At 46.8% G+C, this 27,732-nt stretch overlaps 1 protein-coding gene across 4 annotated transcripts in view; it reads right to left on the minus strand.

Moving 5' to 3' along the window:
* Positions 1 to 27,732, minus strand: part of PIGL (phosphatidylinositol glycan anchor biosynthesis class L) — a 760,299-nt gene that overhangs the window by 260,556 nt on the left and 472,011 nt on the right. For all 4 annotated transcript variants that reach the window (XM_069615215.1, XM_069615214.1, XM_069615217.1 and 1 more), the window contains one exon: positions 5,740 to 5,830. In XM_069615215.1, the coding sequence (XP_069471316.1) occupies positions 5,740 to 5,830 (91 nt within the window). The remainder of the gene's footprint in view (positions 1 to 5,739; positions 5,831 to 27,732) is intronic.

A 27,732-nucleotide genomic window follows, 5' to 3' on the forward strand; every position in this document is an offset into this window, starting at 1 on the left:
CAACGTTACTTTTTCTTTACACAATATTAAATGCACAAACTCACGGAGGCCCAGGCAGGGCTTTCAAGGCCTGCTAATCCCCTAAGGCCACCGGCGACCGCTCTCCACGCTCAGCTGGAGAAAGAAGCGAGCGTGGGGAACGGCCGTCGAGTAGGCCAGAGGGGAGGCAGGACACAGCCAATCAGAGGGGGGGGTGGGCGGGCAGGGAGGCGGGGAGGGAGGGGAAAGACCAGGAAGTGGGAGGGGGGGAGCAGGAGCAGGCCACACACGCGCTGGGAGCGCGAGAAAAATAAAACAACGTTACTTTTTCTTTACACAATATTAAATGCACAAACTCACGGAGGCCCAGGCAGGGCTTTCAAGGCCTGCTAATCCCCTAAGGCCACCGGCGACCGCTCTCCACGCTCAGCTGGAGAAAGAAGCGAGCGTGGGGAACGGCCGTCGAGTAGGCCAGAGGGGAGGCAGGACACAGCCAATCAGAGGGGGGGGTGGGCGGGCAGGGAGGCGGGGAGGGAGGGGAAAGACCAGGAAGTGGGAGGGGGGGAGCAGGAGCAGGCCACACACGCGCTGGGAGCGCGAGAAAAATAAAACAACGTTACTTTTTCTTTACACAATATTAAATGCACAAACTCACGGAGGCCCAGGCAGGGCTTTCAAGGCCTGCTAATCCCCTAAGGCCACCGGCGACCGCTCTCCACGCTCAGCTGGAGAAAGAAGCGAGCGTGGGGAACGGCCGTCGAGTAGGCCAGAGGGGAGGCAGGACACAGCCAATCAGAGGGGGGGGTGGGCGGGCAGGGAGGCGGGGAGGGAGGGGAAAGACCAGGAAGTGGGAGGGGGGGAGCAGGAGCAGGCCACACACGCGCTGGGAGCGCGAGAAAAATAAAACAACGTTACTTTTTCTTTACACAATATTAAATGCACAAACTCACGGAGGCCCAGGCAGGGCTTTCAAGGCCTGCTAATCCCCTAAGGCCACCGGCGACCGCTCTCCACGCTCAGCTGGAGAAAGAAGCGAGCGTGGGGAACGGCCGTCGAGTAGGCCAGAGGGGAGGCAGGACACAGCCAATCAGAGGGGGGGGTGGGCGGGCAGGGAGGCGGGGAGGGAGGGGAAAGACCAGGAAGTGGGAGGGGGGGAGCAGGAGCAGGCCACACACGCGCTGGGAGCGCGAGAAAAATAAAACAACGTTACTTTTTCTTTACACAATATTAAATGCACAAACTCACGGAGGCCCAGGCAGGGCTTTCAAGGCCTGCTAATCCCCTAAGGCCACCGGCGACCGCTCTCCACGCTCAGCTGGAGAAAGAAGCGAGCGTGGGGAACGGCCGTCGAGTAGGCCAGAGGGGAGGCAGGACACAGCCAATCAGAGGGGGTGGTGGGCGGGCAGGGAGGCGGGGAGGGAGGGGAAAGACCAGGAAGTGGGAGGGGGGGAGCAGGAGCAGGCCACACACGCGCTGGGAGCGCGAGAAAAATAAAACAACGTTACTTTTTCTTTACACAATATTAAATGCACAAACTCACGGAGGCCCAGGCAGGGCTTTCAAGGCCTGCTAATCCCCTAAGGCCACCGGCGACCGCTCTCCACGCTCAGCTGGAGAAAGAAGCGAGCGTGGGGAACGGCCGCCGAGTAGGCCAGAGGGGAGGCAGGACACAGCCAATCAGAGGGGGGGGTGGGCGGGCAGGGAGGCGGGGAGGGAGGGGAAAGACCAGGAAGTGGGAGGGGGGGAGCAGGAGCAGGCCACACACGCGCTGGGAGCGCGAGAAAAATAAAACAACGTTACTTTTTCTTTACACAATATTAAATGCACAAACTCACGGAGGCCCAGGCAGGGCTTTCAAGGCCTGCTAATCCCCTAAGGCCACCGGCGACCGCTCTCCACGCTCAGCTGGAGAAAGAAGCGAGCGTGGGGAACGGCCGTCGAGTAGGCCAGAGGGGAGGCAGGACACAGCCAATCAGAGGGGGGGGTGGGCGGGCAGGGAGGCGGGGAGGGAGGGGAAAGACCAGGAAGTGGGAGGGGGGGAGCAGGAGCAGGCCACACATGCGCTGGGAGCGCGAGAAAAATAAAACAACGTTACTTTTTCTTTACACAATATTAAATGCACAAACTCACGGAGGCCCAGGCAGGGCTTTCAAGGCCTGCTAATCCCCTAAGGCCACCGGCGACCGCTCTCCACGCTCAGCTGGAGAAAGAAGCGAGCGTGGGGAACGGCCGTCGAGTAGGCCAGAGGGGAGGCAGGACACAGCCAATCAGAGGGGGGGGTGGGCGGGCAGGGAGGCGGGGAGGGAGGGGAAAGACCAGGAAGTGGGAGGGGGGGAGCAGGAGCAGGCCACACACGCGCTGGGAGCGCGAGAAAAATAAAACAACGTTACTTTTTCTTTACACAATATTAAATGCACAAACTCACGGAGGCCCAGGCAGGGCTTTCAAGGCCTGCTAATCCCCTAAGGCCACCGGCGACCGCTCTCCACGCTCAGCTGGAGAAAGAAGCGAGCGTGGGGAACGGCCGTCGAGTAGGCCAGAGGGGAGGCAGGACACAGCCAATCAGAGGGGGGGGTGGGCGGGCAGGGAGGCGGGGAGGGAGGGGAAAGACCAGGAAGTGGGAGGGGGGGAGCAGGAGCAGGCCACACACGCGCTGGGAGCGCGAGAAAAATAAAACAACGTTACTTTTTCTTTACACAATATTAAATGCACAAACTCACGGAGGCCCAGGCAGGGCTTTCAAGGCCTGCTAATCCCCTAAGGCCACCGGCGACCGCTCTCCACGCTCAGCTGGAGAAAGAAGCGAGCGTGGGGAACGGCCGTCGAGTAGGCCAGAGGGGAGGCAGGACACAGCCAATCAGAGGGGGGGGTGGGCGGGCAGGGAGGCGGGGAGGGAGGGGAAAGACCAGGAAGTGGGAGGGGGGGAGCAGGAGCAGGCCACACACGCGCTGGGAGCGCGAGAAAAATAAAACAACGTTACTTTTTCTTTACACAATATTAAATGCACAAACTCACGGAGGCCCAGGCAGGGCTTTCAAGGCCTGCTAATCCCCTAAGGCCACCGGCGACCGCTCTCCACGCTCAGCTGGAGAAAGAAGCGAGCGTGGGGAACGGCCGTCGAGTAGGCCAGAGGGGAGGCAGGACACAGCCAATCAGAGGGGGGGGTGGGCGGGCAGGGAGGCGGGGAGGGAGGGGAAAGACCAGGAAGTGGGAGGGGGGGAGCAGGAGCAGGCCACACACGCGCTGGGAGCGCGAGAAAAATAAAACAACGTTACTTTTTCTTTACACAATATTAAATGCACAAACTCACGGAGGCCCAGGCAGGGCTTTCAAGGCCTGCTAATCCCCTAAGGCCACCGGCGACCGCTCTCCACGCTCAGCTGGAGCTACTTGTATACCCGATGACGTCACCCTCGACACAGGCCTTCGAGGGACTTCGACTCACAACATCGACGCACGGCGCCATCTGCGGAGAAAAAACTTCCGAAGCAGCTAAAGCTGGATGGAATACATCTAAGATGAGGAATACGTTTGGAGGACACAATCCATTCGAAGTAGAGCAGCTTAAGAGGGAGAAACTCATCATACCATTTAGGAACATGAGAGAAGTAAAGAAGGAGAGAAATAGGGAGAAAGAGCGAGAAAGAGCGAGAAAGACCAAGACCAGAAAAGGGAGACTCCTGAGGACCACTTTGGTCCATGGTAACGTGTAGTAGTGGGAGGATGACCAAGACAGCAATACTATGCCAGAGGACAGGAAGAAGAGAAGAGGAAAGGGAAGAAAGGAAGGCCTGGGCAGCAGTATAGAAGAAAGAAGTGGGCAGGTAGGAGCAGCGACCCACTTCTCCATCAAGCACCACTAGAGCCAACAAGACCTAGCTAAGAGAGAGTACCCCCCCAAGAGAAGACAGGGAGAGAGACCTAGAAGGCAAAGCTATGAGACTGCCAAAACATTACCCTGCCTGAGAGTAATGGAAATGCAGTAAAGGACTGTTGTCGGACAAGGAGAAGGCTAGAGGATAAAGCCACCTTCCTTATGGGTACAATAGAAGGACAGGGGACAACCACCTTTAGAGACTCACTTTAGGATTAGATTATCACAGTCCATGATCTTGTTGGTGAACACTGAATATTGTAGTAAAAAAGCCTTTGGCACAAAAGGGAGAAAGCCATATTCGCTTGGATGTTTTGGTTAGGAAAGTATTTGGTCCGAATCCTCACATTAGTGATGGACTTTTGGAAGCATTATTCCACTTTTTCAGCCTGACATTTTTAGTATTTAATTTAACAAGTATCCTGATATAATATATTTTCCCACACAATTGCAAATTTAACACTTAAAGCTTATATATTTGCCAGTCTCTATTTCAGGTAACGCAGGTGATGAGGTGGCAAGTTCACATTCCACGTGTAGGGACTTGGGACCTCGCCACAAAATGCATGGTAGAGCAGTTTCTTCCAGTAACCTAAGAGTTAGGCATGAGATTATAATATAGACTGGAGCACACATAGAAGATAGGGAGAAACCGGAGTGGACTGAAATTGATTTATTACAGCGGAAACCATTCAATTCCATGTACTGAGCAATGTGTCCTACTTGTTTAGGAGAAGATGTGTCTTTTTTGTGATAAAAAGATATGTCTTTTTTTGTGAGCTGCAGGCGACAAACAGAAATTAGGTGGCGCTTCCATTTCAGACACTGCTTAGGAAGTTAACAGATGTCACAGATATGGTAAAAAAGTAAATCAGTCGCATGCTAGTACATGCAAAATGTTGTGTTAATGGAGCATAGTATCCGATTGGCTACTACTTTTCTGCAGCTGCAAAAGGAAACCCCACTCCCAGGAAATCACATGGACCTGAATTTCACAGTTTTCTGTGGAGGAATGGAAATAAATGTTACTGTCATTGAAGAAAGCACTAGGAATGGCAGTACAGAAATTATATCATGTAAGATTATCCCCAAATTCTCTTGGCATCCAGCATGACATAATCAACGAGTGCATGGATGGGAAAATGAAAGGATTTTGTGATGGTGAAAGGGAAAAAGGGCAGTGGAGATAGTGCGAGCAAAAAGTAAGGAAAAGGGAACTTATTTGATTTTCTTACACTGTTCTGGGATTCGTTCTTTGTGATTGTAATTTTCCAATCAAATTCCATTCCTTAAAAGTAAGAATGAAAAAGAGCATATTGTAGATGCTAATATTTGCAAGACAAAATACTTTATAAAACCCTCTCCACTTGGGACTAAGTCAATGGGTGAACGCTACCATAAGGCGCAGTTTCAGTAAAGTGCCAGTCTAGAGGACTAGACAAAAGGACAAACTTTTTTCAATTGATTTGAGAGTGGCAGGCGCCTGGCGAGGGACAGCATTGTTGTTTACCTTGGGGCCCAGAATGGCTCTCCAAACCAGTGCCATTGCCGAATCCTTAAATTTCCACAGAGGCTACAGCACAACCTAATCTATGATTTTATTAAAAACCTTCTGAATACAATGAAACATGCCATTAATTTACACAATGACAATATCAAGAACATCTCAAGTTGATCACATGAGGATCAGGTTTGTACACTCAAACACCAAAAAAAGTAAGACAGTTGGCTTCAACCGTTTGCAGGGCTTGTGGTACTCACTCTAAAATGTGATTGCGCATTCCATTCTAAATCAAGGAACATGCAAGGCCCTAACCAGGAAAAGCACAACAGAAAACGAAACAATTGTATAATTTTAAAAATTGTTTGTATAAAATGGTGATTACCATGTTGATGTGGTTAGCTTCCACGTGCTGCAAGATGAAGGAGGAAAGAAGATGAGGGTCCCACTGAGCATCCGGGCTATCTGGAAGATCTCTGGAAAAGGAGAGAGCAAATGAGTCAGTATACAGTGCAAGAACTGTGCAAAAACGCTTATCTATTCCTGCCACATTAAATTAATGCTCACAATACCTGTGTAAAAGGATCAGATGATGACACTGCCAGGTTTTCCATGGGGTGGCCCATGATTGAATACACATTTATATTTCAGGCTTAATAATTCAATTCTTTCAACCATGATTTAGCCATTGTTATTGTTTCATACCCAGTTAAAGAATATTTTGAATTGTGTATAATAAAGCTGAAATTCGTTTTTCGACATTGCAGTAAAAACTCTGGACATTTTATGGCGTGACATGTATTTTTAAACTCTCAGTACAAAGCTAGAGATTGGGTACAGATAAAAAGGATTTTGGATTGAGTCCCAAAGAACAAGTTACTTACCCCTGGTAACATTCTTTTGACTGGATGTTCCTCCCACATATTCCTCATCTTTGTTATTCAATATCCAGCTTCAGCTGCTTTAGGAAAAGAAAAATCGGTAGAGGGTGCACTGTGTCGATGCAGTCGACTTGATGTCCCTCGAGGGCCTCCATTTCGAGGAGGATTTAATCGAAGGCATAAATAACACATGCAGTGCCCGTTGGCTTCAGTTCTGTTTTTCATTCCCAAGTAGAACTACCCGCATCAAAACAGGGTTGACCGTACTAGGCTTTGAAGGAGCGAAATCTGTAATAGCATGGGAAATTCTACCGGGGGGTAGGATGGGAGGGCGAGGAGGAATATGTGGGAGGAACATCCAGTCGAAAGAACGTTACCAGGGGTAATTAACTTGTTCTTCTAATGGATTGTGTCCTCCCACATAGTCCTCATGTTTGATAGAATCTGAAAGCAGTGTTAGTTTTGGGGGAGGGAGTAAGAAGTTTGTTATTAATGGTTTCCATGAACCGAATGGAGGACAGCTTTTCCAAAGCTTCCATCCTGGCTTAGGGTAGAATCAAGGCAGTAATGCTTAGTGAAAGTGTGTATCGTGGACCACGTAGCTGCCTCACAAATGTTTTAATAGGAACACATCTTTGCAAAGCAGAGGAGGTAGCCATGCCCCCAGTGTTAGGCAACGTTTGAATGCAGTACCCTCTGGGAACACTACAAACAGCTATGACTACAGGTATAGGCAACCCAACCTTTGGTATAAACTTGTACTACACAGTTTTGGTAGCGTGTTGAGCAGCCAGGCTTATCACAAGAGGGGAAATGTGAGCTGTAGTGGAGGTACACAAAGATTCAAAGTTATAGGTAGTCAAATAAACTCTTACACTCAAGGTTTCTTGCATAAACAATTAATAATTTATTTATCAGTCAGTTATAAAGCCTTCTTTAGAAGGGAGTAATAGAATAGTAAAACAAATATACTTCAATACTGCACACACAGTTTCTGAATCAGACAAGGCCCTTTTGGGATTACCCACAGACACAGCCTACACCCACAGATGATTTCAGTAACAAGGGTGCTGGGGACATTAATACCTTAATGTTGGCATTCAGAACACTCTTTAAAAGTTGGTAAACGATAAAGGTTATTAGAATACAAGAGATCACACATTTCTTAAGCAGTGCAGATACTTTTAGAGTTCGCTAGAAGAGTCATTCAATTCAACAGGCTAAGCCAAAGTCAATGGGCAAAAGTCTTGGATAAAATGCAGCACTTCTGGTAACTAATGGGAAAGTCTTTGCAAAAGTTCTTAGGAGTCTTTGACGAAAAGAAGAATCAAATCTATGGCCACAAGCTGATTAGACTTGTGAGTTGTGGAAGTTACAAGCACTTAGTAAGAGATAAGTTCGATTAGACTTGTTTTACAGTACCTTGGAAAAGAAGAAAAAAGATGTAGCTGGTGACTTCTGTTCCTGTGCAGCTCTGTAGATCTCACTGTTCCTGGGCCTCAGTCGTGGGGACAAGAGGTAGAACATCGGGGGACTCCTGCACTGCACTGGCAAGACCGGCAAACTTTACTTTCAGTGGTTGTATCGCGTTTCAGCTCCTTGCGGTACAGCACATAGCAATAAGCGTGGTTCCTGGCTGTCAAGGTGGACTGTCCTCACGTCTGGGGTCCCACACTCTGCTGAGGGGGCTCACGCTCAGTCAGTCCTGCTTCGTGGGAGTCCTGAGGATCTTCCAAAAGTTTTAGGCCATCTTACAATTAACGCACACAATCTGGTGTCCCTCTCCCTGGCTATACGGTTCCCTGCAGCACTAAGGAAATTCAACAAACTCCAAGATGGGTGTCCAGGTGGCTTACTTTGGAGTTGAATGGTCCCACCAACTCAAAAGGGAGAAGTCCTTGCAGGGCTTCTCTGTCGATACGAACTTGGCAAGCAGTCACTGCAGCAGGGCTTCACCGGGCAAACCAACGGTCCAAGAGTTGCAGCAGGCGTCCTCTTCAAGCTCTTCTTCGGTTCCTTCGTCCAGTGGTCGACTCTGCCTTCCAAGCCAAATGACCCACCTTTTATTCAGTTCTCTCCCATTAATTCCAGCCTAGCTGTCACTCACCGAGCAGGGTGGCTGTCCTTGCTGGAACATCAGCAAGCCGCTCACCACAGAGTGCATTTGGGTCTCCTAGGAGACTAAGCACAGGGAGTTTTGGGCACCTCCCTCACTTCCTGCCTACCCCAGACCCTCTGGAGCCAGAGGCGGGTTTCTCTCTGAAACCCTGCCAAAGGCGAAATGAACAAAGAGACCAAACCTGGTTTGGCGTGCAGAGAAACTCTCGAGAAGGACCTTTCTACAAAGACCTGGCGAAAAACAAAGACCGGGCACCATTTTAGCAAAGATAGCTGGATGCCATTCTGAAAAAGATGGCTCCCGCAGTTACTCTACCAAAGCCGCGAACGGTTGCGGTAAATGCAACCTAAGGTATTTCAAAACAAAACCACTTCCACCAGCCAGTCAAATGAGGAAAGGGTAACATAAAAAATGTTAGATGAACATTTAGACACAGGGGACACTAAGTAACCCCTCCAGCACATTATTGTAAGATAGGGTGTGCTGGGTCTAGCAAGTACATTCCTAAGTAAATCCAATTTTACTTTTACTGCTCTGGGAAACAGTAGTTGATCCCAGAGAAGGTGTTTAAACCTTGGGAAATGTAAAATACTTCCCTGTGTCACTGCACTGAAGGTGCTTTGTGACACAATTGTAAAAGATGATGCCTATGGAGTTGGTTAGACTCCATAACCAAAAGAAACACAGTGTATGAATCACATTAAAATACATAAATAAAATAAATAGAAATAAATAAATAAAATACATGAGAGAGAGGGAAAAGGGTCTCACTCTCTCCAGGTTAAAAAAAATCAAGTCCTCAAAATCCAGCAAAGTTGCCGGGGGTCTCTAAGGTGGAGGGAATTAGCACATTTTTGAGAATTCTCCCCAACACCCAGTAGAATGGGTTCCCAAGCCTTCTGGATGATCCTTGCCCGCCAGCCTATAGCATTCTGAAATCGCTAGAATAATCCATCTGGATAAGGCTTGCTTTGTCACAGCCTGACCAAGTGTATAACCAGTATAACCTATTAACAGTTGGTCGTCCAGACAAAGTTTTGACAACCTTGAAATTTAGAAGCTCAGAGCCCTACGTGGATTGAGCCTGTGCAACCTCTACTCCTCCTTGCCAGGATGAGGTGGAGGGTCGAAAGTGGGTAACGCTATCTTTTGTCCTAGATCAGTGGTCGAAGTGAGCGGGAGTGCTTGGGAGTGGTGCTCCTCTACTTTTTTAAATTAAAGTTTACTGTTCCTATAATTTTATTTGAAAAAGGAACTGTTCCGGAATGGTTTCGTTTTAAATTCAAAGTGTAGGAAGAAGTTGAAGCTTGCACTTTCAGTGCACTACAATGAACGTTCCCTTAAACACCACCTGTATGTGTTTGGGAGTTTGTATTTTGTGTGGGGGGGGCGTGAGGATGGGTTTGTGGGGAGTGGGTGCAGGCCAGCAGGGAACATAGTTCCACTACTTCTTTTCGTACACTTTGACCACTGTCCTAGATGAAAGTCTGAAATGACTTCAGGTAAAAAGGAACAAGATACTTACATGTAACTGTTGTTCTCCAGCATGGGTCTGGCATGGATTAACATGCTCATGAATATTCCCCGTCATCAGGCTGGCAATCCTCAGTAAAGAAAAAATCTGTTTCATTTCTGAACTGTCTTTCTACTAATAACCAATCACTGGTCTCTGGGTCATACGGCACCCAGCCAATGACTGCCCTCTACCTAAGCCCCTCCTCTGGCAGCCATCTTCAGATTTGGTAGCATGTAAAGTGGCAGTAGGACCAAAAGAAGAGCCGCAGAGGGGTTGGAGGGAGGGTTCGCATGTGAATCAATGCCAGACCCATGCTGGAGAACAACAGTTACAGGTAAGTAACTTGTTCCTTCTCCAGCATGGTGTCTGGCATGGATTCACATGATCATGAACACAAGAATACATAGCAGTACACACATGCACAACCACGGGAGGTGGCAAGGCTCAACATTAAGTATTTCAACAACTCAACATTAAGCATTTCTTACCTCCTCACCAGGCTCACCTTCAAGCGAACAGGTTGCGCAGCACTGCCTGGCCGACTCTGGACTCCTCCCTGGAATCTCAGCCGACGCAGTAGAATCTCGTGAAGGTGTGTGTCGACCTCCACGTAGCAGCCCTGCAGATGTCCAGCAGGTGCACACCAGACAGGAACGCCGTGGTAGCAGCGATTGCTCTGGTTGAATGGGCTCTCGGACGGCCGGGCAACGGTTGGTTTGCCAACCGTTGACAGTGCATGATGCAGCCAGAGAGCCATCTGGAAATAATAATAAAAATAATAATAATTAGGCATTTATATAGCGCTACGAACCCTCAGGTATCTGAGCGCTGCTTATTATTACCCACGGTGTGTGGTGCTCATTTATCGACCTTGGAAGGATGAAAGGCTAAGTTTGGCCCTGCCGGGATTCGAACCTGCGTTAACAGGCTCTGCACGGATGTCAAAGCGAGCGCTCTACTCGCTGAAACCCTTCCCTTGGTTCACAGGTCACAAGCAGCTGTGATGTTTTCCGAAGACTCTTCGTGCGTTCCACGTAGAACTTCAGTATTCTAGCCACATCCGGCATGTGCAAAGTACTCTCAGCCAGCGGCGAAGGCGACAGGAAGAAAACAGGTAACACCAAGGGCTCGTTGAGATGGAAGTCCGACGGCACCTTGGGCATGAAGGAGGGGTGTGTCCTCAGCACTACCCTCGTCTCATGGAATGTCAGGTATGGAGGTTTACAGGAGAGGGCCTGGATCTCTCCCACCCGTCGTCCGGAGGTGATGGCCACAAAGAAACGCTGTGTCCCACAATAGGAACTTCAACGGTGCCGAGTGCAAGGGCTCGAATGGGGGACCCATGAGCCTGGTCAGCACCACGTTGAGCTGCCATGCCGGGGCCGGAGCCTTCACCGGAGGGAACTAGAGGAACAGTCCTTTCATGAACTCCTTCACCAGTCGGTGAGACCACAGCGACGACCACCCCGGAGTTCTGGTGTAGCGGGAGATAGCCGCCAGGTGGATCTTGATGGAGGCATGGGCCAGCCCCGCGACAGCAAGTACGGCAGCACTTGAGGGGCCGTAATCCGTAGAGGGTTGATCTTCTGTGCACGGCACCAGACAGAGAACCTCTTCCACATGTCCATAGCACTTAAGAGTCGAGGACGCCCTGGCCTTTCCAAGTACCTCCTTGCAGTCCGCCGGGATATCGTAGCCTCTGAACTCTAGTGCTGCAGGAGCCAGGCCGGCAGGTTCAGCGATCCTGTGTGGTGATGTAGAATGGCGCCACCTTCCCTGGATAGAAGATCCGCGCTCGTCGGTAGTTTGACTGCGGGGGGACGCTGACAAGTCCAGAAGGTCCAGGAACCATATCTGTCTTGGCCACGCTGGTGCGACAAGGATCATCCTGCACCGGGACCGTCTGAGTTGATTGATGAGTCGCAGCAGCAACAGCAACGGTGGGAACGTGTATAGGAACAGGCCGTCCCAGGGGAAGGAGAATGCATCGCCCATGCTCCCCAGCTGGGGAACAGCACTACCCTCGTCTCATGGAATGTCAGGTATGGAGGTTTACATATGATGACTGCCCCATTGTCGGAATAGGAAATCCACTTGATCCTGCCGAAGCTCCCACTCGTGGCAAGAGTGCAGCTCCCTGCTGAGTGAGTCGGCGACAGTGTTTTTCCTGCCAGATGAAAAGGTACCAGGAACATCCCCTGGGCGACGGCCCAGTGCCACAGATCCTGTGCTTCCTTGGATATGGCTGGGGATCTGCTGCCCCCCTGCTTCCGGATGTAGAACATCGTGGTGGTGTTGTCGGTGAAGACCCGTACCACTTTGCCCTTGAGGGATGCAAGGAAAGACCTGAGGGCCCAGAACACGGCCCGGAGCTCCAGGACGTTGATGTGCAGGGACCTCTCACTGGGAGCCAAAGGCCTCTTGTGTGGAGATCTCTGGTGTGCGCTCTCCATCCCTCCAGGGAGGCGTCCGTCGTCAATGTCTCCTGATGCGCTGGGGTCTGGAAGTCCATGCCCGCCGCGAGGTGCGCCGCAGGCGCCCCACCAACGGATCGCTTGACGGAACGTCTCGTTGAGGGAGATCTGGTCTTCGAAGCTGCCCGCCGCTTGCATCCAACGGGTGTCAAGGAACTCCTGCAGTGGCCGCATCCACAACCTGCATAGACGCACGAGGTAGATGCACAATGACATCATGCCAGGTAGGGACTTGATGGACCTCACCCTGGCCACTTCCATGGTCAACAGCCGTTGTACCTTGCCCAGGATGGCCTTCGTCCTTTCCTCCGACGGTGAAGCCAACCACGCCACTGTGTCCAGTCTGGCTCCCAGGAACAGGGCGTCCTGCTATGGTCCAAGTGGGATTTCGCAAAGTTGATCGAGAATCTCAGATCCGTGAGCAGTTGGACGGTTTTCGCTGATGGATCAACGGTGAGTTCTCTTGACCTTGCTCGGATGAGCCAATCGTCCAGGTACGGGTATACGTGGATCCCCTGCAGGCCGAGTACCAAGAGTATATTCCAGAACCCCAGAGTCTCTTTGGGGCGAGTTCTATCGTGCCCTTTTGTAGCATTGCTCGTACCTCTAGAAGCAGCTGTGGCACGTGGTTTTCCTTCCTGGCCACGGGTGGTAGACGGGGACACTTTCTTTGGAACTCCAGAGTGTGCCTGTGGGCCAGGGCATCTAGCAACCAATGGTCGGTGGAGATGGACTCCCACAGGCTGACGAAATTTGTCAGCTGGCCTCCCACCAGGGTGCTCGGGTGGGGGCCCGACGTCATGGCCGGTTCAGCCTTGCTTCGCTGAGGCCTTGCAACCTTGGCCTCCTTGGCGACGACGACTGTGTCCTCCGGCGTTGCTGCAGCCTCTGTAGGCTTCCAGCGTCGAGGAGCGGGCTGCCTGGCGGTACAATGCGGAACTGCCGCCGAATCCTTTAGAGGCACCTTGAGACTTGCCTCCGAAGGTCCGAAAGGACAGATGTCGTTGATGGAGAGAACCCAAGGCCCGGCCCGTCTCGGTGTCCGCCTTGATGGCCTGCAGTGACTCGTCCAATGCCTTGCCGAACAGGTTGTTCCCATCGAAGGGCATGTCGGAAATCGGTGGCCACCTCGCCTTCCTGCAGGATTTCAAGGGCTTCCACCCTCTTGTGATCTGGGAGGAAGTCCAGGAGGGGAGCGATCTTGAACCACAGCTCCCTGTCATAGCGTGTCACAATCGCGAGGGCGTTGGCCGCTTTGATGGTCGTCTCTGCGACGAGATGACCAGTCATGGCGTCCAGCTTCTTCCCCTTGCTGTCCGGTGGGGAAGTGGAAGTTGATGCTGTTGCCCCTGCCAATTTCTTCTTGGCCGCCGCGGAGACCACCGAATCCGGGGACGGCTGTGCTCTGAGCACATAGGGGAGGAGTCTGGGACCCGGTACTTCTTCTCGTACTGGTCCCTCTTCGCAGGAGCCGTGGACGGTTTCTTCAGCAGTGACAGTCCTTTGTCCCAGATGTCGTACAGTAACGGGACTGAGAGGACGGTCTTCCTCTTGGCCTCCCGTCGTTGGTAGAGCAAACCCTCCTTCTTCTGCTCTTCGGGGCATAGCTGGAACAGCTCCGATGCCCTGGCGATCATGGCGTGAAAGGAGCCAATTTCGTCGGGGGGGGGGGCTGGGTAGGGGGTGATGGGAGATCCGAAAAATCTTTGAAAAAATGTAACACGCAGTAAAAGCTCGAGAGCTAAAGCACGAGGACTCCCAATGTGTGGTAAATATCTGAAGATGGCTGTCAGAGGAGGGGCATAGGTAGAGGGCAGTCATTGGCTGGGGGCAGTATGACACAGAGACCAGTGATTGGTTATTAGTCGAAAGACAGTTCAGAAACGAAACTGAAACAGATTTTTTCTTTACCGAGGATTCCCAGCCTGACCGGGAATATTCATGAGCATGTGAATCCATGCCAGACCCCATGCTGGAGAATGTAAGTGCTAGGGAGCGTTGTGCTGTAATGAGCGAGTAAGTGCAGGCCTACAGTGGCGTAGGCCAGTGGGTGCTGAGGCAAGTGCTGTGTGTGGGCAGAAGCTGAGGCAATTGGGTGTGGGAGGCTAGGGCCACGAGGACACATAAGGGCCCTGGTCACCAATCACTGCGACTGTGAGGTTAGCAGAGGAGGGAAGAAGGGAAGGAGGAAGTGAAAAGGAAAGTCTTGAGGTGCTTCTGGAATTTGAGGAGGTCCGGCTCAAGACAAAGAGGAATGGAGAGGTTGTTTTTTACAAGAGGGAACCAGCTGAAGCAAGAGATCGGCCTCCAGCCCGCTGTTTAGCGAAACGCTTCACACACAGGAGTTGATACCGGAGGAATGTAGAGGTCTAGAGAGAAAGTATTTAGTAATAACAAGTTGCTGATAGTGTGGCCCCCAGAAAGCCTTGTGGATGATGCAGAGGGATTTGAATGTAATCCGTGCAGCAACCAGGAGCCAGTGACGGGCAGGAAAGCCAAGGATAATTCTTGATGCCCTATTCTGGATTAGCTGAAAGGGCCATATTGAGGAGGAAGGTAGATTCAAGAGAAGGTTATTGCAATAGTCAAGCTAAGAGAGAACCAGAGATCTGGTAACATTGAGCTTCTGGGGGGAAGTGAGAAAACTGAGAATTCCTTTGAGAAGGAAAAGTTGGGTTCTTACTGCTTATGCAGAGGTAGTTTGTGGTAGGTGAGGGCAGATTAGTCATAAAACCCAGCAAGGCTAGTCTACAGCATCAAGCCTCCAGTGCTGGCCTAGAAAATCAATGTCTGCGTCAATAGAGACAAAAACAATGCAATCTCATATTTAAGCATAGCTAAAGTACCCACATTTTACAACACCACCTTGCAACTGTCTTCACTGTAAACAGGTGGCTGTTCATTAGCAAGCCACATCTGTACACATCTCATGTTGAGCTACAGATCAGCTAGCGTGTTTGGTGCTTAGTGCTGAAATCTATGTTCACACTGCAGGCCACCAAATGGCCACCTCAGTTTTTAATTCTTCTAAGATTGATAAATTGTGTAGCATTAAAATGGCTGACACTGGTGTTGTGAAGTAGGGTAGCAAACATTGCTTACAACCTTATCACCTTCTTTATAGCATGGCCCATGCACAGTGTCTTCATGCATCGATTCACAGCAACGTGTTTGAAAGAGAACATGAATCTATCATCTGTTGAGTCATTTTTGTAGAGGTCATATTTTTCTGTGCTAGTAAGTCGGAGCACTCACTGTGGTGAGTGTGGAGGAGAATATTTGAAGAGTTTCAAAATTGGGCAGACAACCCTCCCTGGTGGGCTATTGGTGACAAAAGGTAGAGGTCCGTTGTGTTAGGACATAAAACAATGCTGCCAAGGCAGTGTAGTTGTTCAAACCGACACAAAATCCCCAGAAGGAGGGAGTTGGGGATCTGCTTTTTTTAAATTTGTTTGCAAATGTTTTTTCATTGGAGTTATATCGGAAACATAGCTAATGACCCATACCACAAATAATTGTAATCAATAGTACTTGTAAAAGATTTCTTGGAGAAAAAAAGGAATACAAGTTGAACAGTTGAGGGCTATGTATGAAGATACAGATTCTATCTCTAAACTAAATGGTTTTTTAATAAGTATATACAAATGACAGACAATCACACAACAAGAACAAGACAGAAAAAGACGAACGTGGACAAGAGGGAAGGGAGGAACGGGATAAGAGACAGAGAAATTATTCACATATTACTTAAATTATTAGTTGAAGGTCACATTGGCTCGAAATCCTAGAAAGCACAGCCACTTTTTGCTATGATTTAGTACTAGAAAAGGAGAGGAAGGATTCTAGAATGATCAGCTCCAGAGATGGCAGCTTGAGAGCTGTGCTCCTGTGCCCACGGCTGACTCTCTGTATCTAACATGTCTGCACATGACAGCTCTGAAGTGACCCAACCAGCCAAAAGGCAAAAAGGGGTAGAGAAAAAGGACAATGATGAGAATAATGAAAATAGAGATGACAGACTGTTGGATCTGCTGACTAAGGTAACTCTGAACACTGCTGAAATTAAAAGCAAACTCTTCACACCAGAAGAGAAATGTGTGTAAATAACCATGAGGGTGGATTCAGCAAAAACACAACTGCATTCAGTAGATGATAAGACTCAGAGGCTAACTGATCAAGTAAGAGATCTGAAGTTACTAAATTAGAAAGTTACTCTAAAGATGTCTGAACAAGAAAACAAGAAAACATTTCGCGAAGAAACAATCTCCGGATAGCTGGATTTCCTGAAAATGTTGAGAGGTAATGCGATTGATTTCTTACAAAAAAACCTGCCTAAAATATTGGATTTAGACCCAAAGATCTCTTGCGGAGGGCACGAAATAATGTTTTTTGTTGATCTGAGCAGAGATATTCTGGAAAGGAGACGTGCCTTTGACGAAGCAAAAATGAAGGCTCGCGAAAAATGGATGAAATATTATATGGTATACCCTGCCATATTCAGAATAGCACTGGATGGTCAACTACACTCTTTTACAGACCATACATGCGCTGAAGCCTGTTTGACAGATTTAGACTCAGATCCAATGGAGGTCACATCAACAGAACAGGATTTTACAAAAGTATCAAAGAAGAAAATATAATTGAACACTCTCAGCACTGACATCTTTCTGTGATTTCTTTTCTAGGTATGTCAATCTATATTGTGTCTATTTTATTTTTGCTTCAAAATGTATTTTCCTGAGAAATAACATGGTAAAGATGGCCGCCGCGACATTATCGTCGATTTAACATTAGTTGGAACCTTGAATGAATGCTGTGTTGTTATTCAAAGACACAATACGTGTGGAGCAGAGGGAAGAACCCATTAACGTTATGAGGAGGTAAATCGGAATGGAAAACGCTCAGGGAATACTGGAGGGCGTATCAAAATATCATGAAGATGATGGCGAAAACAATGGAGATAAGGGAGAGAGCGACATTGTACAGTTGTCTTGCTCGGAAGGATTGGCGGGCTAGCACAGGAGAACAACAGCAAGCAGAAAATGTGGAACATGGCTTTAGGCACTGATTGTGTTTTCTTGCTGAGCGGCTGTGTCTTATGGTGAGCTGGCTTTTAGCGGCCTCATAGCTCTCCCGATAACTATCTCCGCGTTCCCTCTGTGGCCACAATGATTTCGGTGGCCGGAGGGAGAGAAGAGTGAATGCCATGCTTTTTATTTTTTTTTTTTATTGATTTAGTTGACAAGTCAACTTTTCAATACAAATTTATACAAAACCAAAACTCTTATACAATGCTCAGAATTAATACATGAAACAAAGATAAAATACAATTTGACATACAAGATTAAGAAATTATACATAGCTATCATACACATTTTTTTTTAGAACCTATTAAATCATGTTCAAAAAATTCAAAAAACAGGAGAGAACAAAAAAAAAAATAAAACAAAAGCAATACATAATTAGCCACATTTTTGCTTTACACTTCATACACTTTCTAAAATATATAATGATTTTTTTTTTTAAACTTACATACGATAAGTGTCATTTGTGTTGTCACATTGCTAGCAGGTTTTCCTTTAATTTTAGTGCTTTCAGAAAATTCACTACGGCTAATCTTATAGTTGTTATCTGTGTGTTATAGATTCTATGCCAGAAGTTTTCGATTGTAAGAGGTGTATGTGTTCCAAAATGCTTCTTAAAGCACTCAATTCTCATGGGCAATAATGTTGGACATTCTGCCAGTAGATGATATAAAGTTTCTGTTTTTTATTTTTTTTACAAAATCTGCAGAAGCTCTCTGTTTGGCTGATGGCATTCCATTTAGCTAAATTATTTCTTGTATGCCACCAGTTCATTCTGAATCTTAAGAAAGCATTTCTTGCTTTAGCACCTGGGAATTTTAGCAGATAACTTTCAATAGTTCTAACTTTTTTGATGACAATTTTATGAGAAAAAGCATGTTTAGTCTTTTGACATTGTTCATACGTGTTTATCCAGTCCCATATAATAATTGTTTCTTTTGCTCTCTCGGGATTCATTACTAGTACTTCTTCTGAAACCTGTTTTTATCAGAAAATTTCTGACTTGTTGTCGCCATGTGCTCATTGCTTTGTGCTCGCTCGTTCTCATATAACTGGACAAGACTTGTAATAAAGAATTATCCTGTCGTACCATAATGCATTTCCGATACAGACTACATAGTCTCCACATGTACATAGAATTTAGCGAGGAAATGCCCAATTCATATCTCAACAAGCACATCTGCGAGGCTTTTGGCACATGTAGGACCTTCTTCCAAAATTGTCCTTCCAATATTTGCCAGATCATCTCATTTCTCCAGACCCTGGATTCTGCACCATAGAGTACAGTTGGGACTACCTTTTGGCAATAAAATGAGATTATTGATTTCAAGGAAAATGTGCAAAACTTATAATTTATAATAGATGCTTGTGAAATAGAGGTGCTTATTTTTGTTTTCAATTCCTCGTGGTAAGGTATATCTGCTCTGGAAGTGTTCACATGAATTCCTAGATATTTATATTGGGTAACATTCTCCAAAATCTTTGCCCCTAGGAACAACGAGAAATGAGATGCTCCTGCTTTTTTGTTGGGTACATTGTTTATAATTTTGTTTTTTGCGACATTTATAACCAGTTCGGTATCCTGTACATTTTCCCCCAGTTGATCAAGTACATTTTGCAGCCCCCTTATCGTTTTTGCCAATAGGACTAGATCGTCAGCGTAGAACATCCAAGGTATTGGATGTTTACCAAGGGGAGGCGCATATGAAGGTACTCTACTGAATTTCTTTACAACATCAGCGATTAAATAATTGAAGAGGGTAGATGCCAATAGACACCCCTGCTTCAAACCCTTGTATGTTTTAATTGACTTCGATAACGTACCGTCCATTGTCAAACGCACTTGGATAGATGTTCCCGTGTGAAATTGCCCAGTGTAATAAGTATTTTGGACATGCATTTTTCCGTAGTTTATCACACAATAAGGTTCTCGACACAGAATAGAACGCGGTCTCAAAATCAATGAAGGCCATATAGAGTGGTTGATTTACTTGTAATTCATGTTGTTTAATAGCATCAAGAACTCGTAAGTTCACCGAAGTACCTACGCCCACAATGAAGCCCGTTTGGTATGGATCATTGAGCTCCGATTCCTTTGTCCATTTATTAAAATCTCTCAATACAAGGCGAGTAAAGATTTTTCCGGGCGCATCAAGAAGCACAATAGGCCTGTAATTTTTTGGGTTCAATCTGTCCCCTTTCTTGTAGATGGGGACGATGATTGACTTTTGCCATGATGCTGGTATTCTTTTGCTCATGATTACTTGTTTAAATATGACTCCTAGAATAGAAGCCCAGATCTCAGGATTAGTCTTCAACATTGCATTTGAAAGACCATCTGGTCCAGGGGCTTTCGACTTACTTACTTGTTTTATGTACATTTCAATATCCAGATTATCATAGATCAGTTCTTGTATCCCATCATAGCTCTGCTCAACTTGTTTTTGCGGAAAATGGGTTTCAGCATACAGGGAGTTAGAGTATTGAGCCCATATTTCTTCTGGCACTGTGTTTATTTGTCTTATGGATTGTTTAGTGCCATAGAAGGTTTTGATTAAGCCCCATACAAGGACAGAATTCTTAGATGCAATTGAGTAGAGCATAGAATGGGCATCTTGTAGTAGCATTTTTGCTTGTCGCTGCTTTATACAATTTTTATATTGATTTTTACATTTGGCTATCATAAGTGCCCTGTTGCTGAAATTCTGTTGTGTTAAATATCGAACCTCCCTTCTGAGCTCAGCTTTTCTGCTGGTGATCTCTTCATCAAAGGAGTGAGGGTGATGTTTCTGTGCGCTAATGGATGTTCTAAATTGTTTTTTAAATAATTGCAAAGTGCTTACATAATCACCGTGTAAATATTGTAAGTCTGGTTTTAAGATGTCTTTTGGGTAAGATATCGCTGAGAGCAGGTCATTTAGATTTTTAGTGGACCATTTAAAGCTGTGACCCTTAGTGGACACTTCTATGTTAGTTATATGCTTGGAGCTGGAATTGAGGCCTACTTCACTCGGCCGAGGCCATGTGAGGTGAAGAAGATTGTGGTCACTTTTTGTCTGTTTTAATACTTCAAAAGAGGAGACAGTAGAGAAGAGCTCACTGTTGGTGTATATGTAATAGATAGTAGATGTGGCATTAGCTTGTTGCCATGTTACTTTAGGAGGGATATCACCACACACTGCACCACTTATCCTGATAAACCCCCTCTCATTCATCAAATGTTTCCATTTTTCCTTTGTTTCTTTAATTTTTCCCCCTTTATCATTCGTGCAATCCATGTTTAGGTCGCCTGCAATAATTACAGATTTGATCAGCTGATCTTTGTCAATCTTATCCAGACATTTTGTCAGATCTGTAAAAAAACGTTTTTCCGTAATGTCTAGGTGGTTCCAATATATATTGATACATGCGATAACGTGACTGTTATATGTAATTCGTACCAATTGCATAAAACTGTTAACAGATACCCAAGATTCAGTCAAACCACTTGTTAGCTTTATAGCAGTCAGAAGTCCAGCTTTTGGGCGGCCTCTCACTGACTTAATAGCAGGTTCAAGGATTACAGAATGATTTTCCCACACCGGGGGGGAAGTAAGCCACATCTCTTGCAGCATGATTATGTCATATAAACCTAGAACAGAAATAGAAGAGGATGTGAGATGCATGTGACCTCTTGTGTTCCAGGATGCAAGCTGAGAGAATATCTTCTTTACAAGGTAGCGAACATTCATTATATAGTTTGTTTTGTGAAAAAGCCGTTATCGTTTTTGTTTGATTGTCACCTGCTGTGAAGTACTTTATCGTCATCGGGTCAAAATGTCTGTCAGCTAGTTGTGTTTTTCCCTTTATGTTATTCGTGTGTATACTGGTATGAATTGAAGGATATGAATTGGCAACATTTGAGGAAGGAGTACTGTTTACATTTAATGCAGCAGTGGGGTTATCTAGCAAGAAACTTAGGTGATATATTTCATTTCTTGCTTGCCAGATCGAGTATTTGACAATGGCTGATGACATCCAAATTTTAACTACAGATCTATCATGATCATTGATGAATTCTATTTGCGCAAAGTCATCAGACTTTGAAGCGCTTGAACACTTTGCATGATGTTTAGCAGAGATGATCGATTTAGATCATATAGTCCGAAATCACCACCTCGGTTTTTCAAAATAAGGCTCAAATGCGTGGAGTCATTACATTTATTGTGTCTGTTTCTAGGAGGCATTTTCATTTCTTGTTGTTTATTCACCGCCAGTTTTTTAGCATGTTCAAGCCCTGTTTTGACTCCTGCACCGGCTTTGCCTTGATAGATTCTTGTCTCATGCATTCTTGGGGTCAGTTCCCCTGTCGGATTAGTCTTATATTCAAGCGGCCTTGGCACGGCCGCTTTTGAATTTTGTGTGTTTCGCGAAAAAAAAGATACCCATTGATTTCATAATTTCTTCTAGTCTTTCCTCTAATGTTGTAAATGAAGTATCTCGATATCTTTCTTCGTTATCACCGTTCTTTTGTTTGCACTATTTGTGAGGGAGGAAAGGTCTTTAAAGGGTCCTCAATATGTTCACGTTTGGAAACCTCAGTTACCAGTTCATCAAGGGGTTCATAACTGAATTCATTAGTCAATACATTTTTTGTCTCCTTTGGAGACCAATTGTATAGGTGGTAAATTCGGTTTGCTTCTATTAATAGCAATGTATTTTTGTACAATTGCCGCACTTTTTTCTTGTGTTCTTTTATCAGGTGTAGTTAGCAATTTAATGAATTGCCATGAGTTCTTATTTTTCTGTGTCTTCATCAATTTCTGATTCTTGGTTTTTTTGCTCTCAGATTGTATATTTAGCATTTGTTTTTTCTCTTTTTTCGTCACGCTAAATATATTGTATGTTTCATTATTTGAAGGAAACACAATAGGATTTTTATTTATCCTCCCAGTAGTTTCATCTCCTACTGTGCTTGTATCATTATCTTTTGTGTCTTGTTGGTCAATGATTTCAATCCTGCTCATGTCGTGATTAACACATCCAGAGCTAGTTTTTTTTCCATTCGCAGGCATAAGGCTAGCGTTGGTTTCCTGCTGTTCTAACTCGCTATCAGACGTGTTATTGGTCACTTCTTTTGCAGTACTAGGTGACACAGTATGTGGTTTTTGCGAACTTGGACTTTTGGGCAATACAATTTCTGCATGATGACATATGACATTCTTGTTTTCCAGCAGTTCCTTAAGTAAAAAATGTTGGTCCAGTAGTCTGGCATCAAGTGTTTCATACAATTTGGCTAAAGAGAACAAGGCCGTGTTCATGGCTTGTAAAGTTAATTCTGTCAGGGCTAAAGCAGTAGATACTTGTTTACGTTGTGATCTTGACTTACTGTGATCAGAATGTTTAGGGGAATGTTGAGTAAAAGATATTGATAGAATGGAAGAGTCATTTGAACATTCAGGAAACATTACGGGAGATTGGGACAAATGTTCTACATTGGCCTCTACACAAGATTGATCACCTGGAAGGTCATTGTTTAAAAGGTCTGCATCATTTTGGATTGTTTGTATAGCTTCTTCATTTCCCATATCATCATCAGCGACTAGGTCTTCAGCAGATGTAAGACCACAAGGTTGAACTGGCTCAGAATGAATCATGATCTCGGTCACTGTTTTATTAGTAGTTGGAAGAGCAAAGTCGCCTAGCAAATTTTCTTCAGAAAAGGATGCAAGTAATGAATCAGATGGAGTACACAAGTCTATCGCTACAGAGACTACAGGTGCAGTCTTTTCAGGACTTACCATTATTTCTTGGTTGTCATCAAATGTATGTTTGCAGCTTACTGCATTTTCTTTATCAATGTTATTGGGCACTCCTGATAAACTCTCAGAGTAGAATTTCCTTATGTCACTCGTATGGGACAAGGACCAACCCCTTATAGACCCACGACTTAACAGGCCATTTGTATTTCGCTTTGGGGTAGTATGAAAGTCGTACGGTTTATCAGTTAGCGGTTCAATGTTCGGCATATTAGCGGTTCAATGTTCGGCATATTAGTCCGAAGTGAGTAAAGTTTGACCATTGTCGGTCTGCCTAACTCTTTTTTTTGTATGATGGTCACAAAAGGCTAGGCAAAAACACGGGCCACTCACTGCTCACTGTTCACAGTGAACAGTAAACAGTATACTTTCAGGTTACTTCCGGGTGCGGACACGGGTGTGCTGCACACTCGGATTTTGAAGCTGTGGGGGGGCGGAGACAGAGAAGTGGCACAGACGCTTGCTCCAATCACGGGGGGGCTGCAGTAGACAAAGATACAAAAACAAAAGAGGAGGGGGGGTCAGAGTGCAGGAGCTCACTAACGGTTCTCAGCATAGCTGAGAACTACAATCACAGGTCTTTAGTTTTTCGCTTTAGGAAGTTCATGAAAAATTACTTGGAAGTCAGGTTGAGAGTTGCCTGTAAAGACGTCCTCCCCCCGTTCGAGCCGCAACAATAGTATCAACACCACAGGAGAAGCGCAGCTCGTTCAGCAAAGTCCAACACAGTAAACACAGTAAACAGTATACTTTCAGGTTACTTCCGGGTGAATGGCATGCATGGAAAACAATATTGCAGTGTGAATGCAAGAAACGGTTTAGTGCGTACCCTTGGAAAAGGAAATAAAATGGACACAGCAGGGTTCGTGCAAATTCGTGAATGCATGCATGAGTTTTCATTTAACAGAAGAATGCATATGCACAGAAGGGAAAATCTGTAAGATAAGTTAAGCATGTAATGCAGCTGACCCGAGGAAAGCTTGTCGGTATCAGCAAAGGGCATAGTGTAACATCACATGTCTACACGTGATAAAAACCGAATGAGGGAGATGAACAAGTTACTTCTTACCTTGTAACGTTCTTTCGACGGGATGTTCCTCCGACGTATTCCTTATCTTTGATAATATGTTTCCAGCTTGCTGGCCTCGGAAATATTTTCTGTAGAGGGCGCTGCGCGTCGACTTCTGCCGAGTCGATGTCCCTCGATGGCCACCGTATCGCCGCCGATATCATCAAGCCCATAAATAGCCACGCGCTGCGTCCGTTGCTCAGTTCCGTTTTGTAGCATAAGAAAAGTCATGCCTGAATTGGTTATTGACCTTGAAGGAGCGTAAAATGCAACCACAAGGGAAGTATCACTGCGGGCTTGGATGGGAGGGGCGATAAGGAATACGTCGGAGGAACATCCCGTCGAAAGAACGTTACAAGGTAAGAAGTAACTTGTTCTTCGAAGGGATTGTGTCCTCCGACGTATTCCTTATCTTTGATAGACTCCCATAGCAGTGGCATGTAATTGGAGATGCGAGTGAGAATGTTATGTATCCCTTTAGGGATGGACCGAATGTAATACGGCCTTGCCAAATCTGGTCTCTTGAGTAGTGGAGGAATCCAGATTGTAACATTTTGTGAATGTATGTGCGGACGACCATGTGGCAGCCGCACATATGTCTCGGACCGGTACCCCTCTTTGGAGAGCCGAAGAGGCTGCGATAGCCCTGGTTGAATGAGCCCTGAGATTTTGGGGTGGCTCTTTCCCTGCCAGTTTGTAACATTCCAGAATGGCCAAAACAATCGACCTGGAGATGGTTTGTTTTGTTATGGGTAGTCCCAACTTGTGACCCGAGTATCCTACAAACAGTTGGTCTGCTTGCCTGATCCTAGCCATTCTGCTGATGTAAAAGCTGAGAGCTCGCCTTGGGTCCAGCCTATGTAGCCTTTCCTCCTCTTTCCCCGTATGGGGAGGAGGGTAGAACGAAGGTAAGGTAATTTTCTGAGTAATATGAAATTCAGAAACCACCTTTGGGAGGAAATTAGGCTTCCCCTGTAGGACAACTTTGTCCTTCTGGAAGATTGTATGTGGGGGTTTACAGGAGAGAGCTTGTAGCTCGCTCACCCTCCTAGCAGATGTTAGTGCTACCAATAGGACAGTTTTAAGCGTGAGAAATCTCAGCGCACAAGAGTGAAGTGGTTCGAATGGAGTGCCCATTAGGAAGTTTAAGACTAAATTTAAGTCCCATAAGGGAACCTGGAATGGTTTTGGAGGATAAACATTAGTTAATCCCTTGAGAAATTGTACCACTAGAGGAAGTTTGAAATACGATGGTTCCTCCGCAGTGCGCTTGAAGATAGAAAGCGCTACGAGATAGCCTTTTACAGTGCCAACTTGAAGGCCTGAGTTTGCCAAGTAGAGTAGAAACGATAACACCGTTGGTGTACCACATGAAAAAGGGTCGATATTCTCTTCCCTACACCAGCTGCAAAATTTGTTCCAACGGCAGCGGTATAAAGACTTTGTTGGTGGCCTTCTGGCCGAAAGCAACACCTCCATGATGTCATCAGGGAGGTCCCAATCCTTGTACCTCACCCTTTCAGAAGCTAAGCGTGAAGGTTGAGGGTTCTGGTGTCTGGATGGAGAACCTGACCTCCCTTCTGTGAGAGAAGATTCTCTTTGAGTGGAAGACGGATTGGAGGACAGATGGACATATCTAGAAGGTCCGGGTACCACGTTCTCCTGACCCAATCCGGGGCAATTGGGATCATGGTTTTCCGGAATCTTCTCAACCTCCTGATCATTTGAGGGATAACAGGGACTGGTTGGAACGTGTAAAGGAGTGGAAACTCCCAGTGCACTACGAACGCGTCTCCTAGAGCTCCTCTCGGGGGAAATTCCCTTGAACAGAACAGATCGCACTTCCTGTTGGTGTTTGTGGCGAACAGATCCACCTGAGGGGTTCCCCAAAGGGCGAAGATCTCTTGAAGGACTTCCTGAGCTAGCTCCCACTCGTGGGAGACTGTGCTCTGCCTGCTCAGAGCGTCCGCTGTCAAGTTCTTCTCTCCGGCTAGGTGGACTGCCGATAGAGAGATTCCTTCTTGGATTGCCCAAAACCAGAGCTGCATCGCCTCTCTGCACAGTGGCAGTGATCCTACGCCTCCTCTTTTGTTGAGGTAGTGCATGGCCACCGTGTTGTCCGTCATTATCAGGACATTTCTCCCCTGTACTGATGGCAGGAAAGCTTTCAGCGCTAGTCTGATCGCTCTCAGCTCCAATAGGTTGATGTGTAGTCTGGATTCCGATGAAGACCAACGACCGCTGATGGTCAAGTCGTTGGCATGGGCTCCCCACCCCGTGAGTGAGGCGTCTGTGACTACTGTTATCTCCGGCCATGGTTGCCAAAACAGTTCTCCTTTCAAGATGTTCTCTGGATAGGCCCACCATTGAAGGTCGCGGGCTACCTTGTCTGGAATCCGGAGGAGATCTGTCATTCTCCTTGAGAATTGCGACCACTGACTTCTCAGTGCCCACGGAAGAGATCTCATTCTCAGGCGAGCCTATGGCACAAGGAAGATGCAGGATGCCATGAGGCCTAGCAACCTCAAAAAGTCGAAGGCTGGGAGACGTTGGCCATTTTGAAACTTGTTGACCATCTGTAGAATATCTTGAGCCCTTATCTCTGGTGGCGAGGCTTTTCCCAGGGAAGCGTCCAGGACCGCTCCAATGAACTGGAGTCTCTGTGATGGTATCATCTGTGACTTCTTTAAATTGAGGGAGAAGCCCAGTTTGTGAAGGAAGTGGCAGACATAATCTAGCTGGGCCTGGGCCTGTTCCGAAGATACAGCTGTGATCAGCCAATCGTCCAGGTAGGGATAGACGTGGATCCCTTCCCTCCTTAGACTCGCCGCCACTACCGACATCAGCTTGGTGAAGACCCTTGGGGCGGAGGTCAGCCCAAATGGCAGAACTCGAAATTGCGAACCTCAGGTATTTCCTGTTTTTGAGATGGATTGGCACATGGAAATAAGCATCCTGAAGGTCCAGAGATACCAGCCAGTCCTGGAGCTGGAGGCCCTGAAGGATCCGAGAGAGAGTTACCATCTTGAACTTGTCCTTCCTGAGGAACTTGTTCAATTCTCGTAAGTGCAGGATGGGTCTCAGTCCTCTGTCCTTCTTTGGTATGAGAAAGTAGGGGGGAGTACTAGCCCTTGTTCCTGTCCGCTACAGGTACCGGTTCTATGGCACTTTTCTCTAGCAGGTCTATAATTTCCTGCAAGAGGAGCGGATCTGGAACTTTTAGAGAGCTGTTCCCCGGTGGATGACTCTGAGGGATGTGTAGAAAGGGTAGGCAGTAACCCTGGGCAACTGTCTCCAATGCCCAAGCATCTAACGTTATAGCCTGCCATTCCGTCAGATGGTGAGTTAACCTGCCCCCTACAGGTGTATTGTGAGGAAAGGCCTCAGAGTGGTTTGGGGGCGGCTGATGCAGATGCCGAGGGTAAAGAGGCCCCTGC

The sequence above is a fragment of the Ambystoma mexicanum genome, chromosome 9 (assembly GCF_040938575.1).
Source record: "Ambystoma mexicanum isolate Mex_15411 chromosome 9, UKY_AmexF1_1, whole genome shotgun sequence".
Taxonomy (NCBI): Eukaryota; Metazoa; Chordata; class Amphibia; order Caudata; family Ambystomatidae; genus Ambystoma; species Ambystoma mexicanum.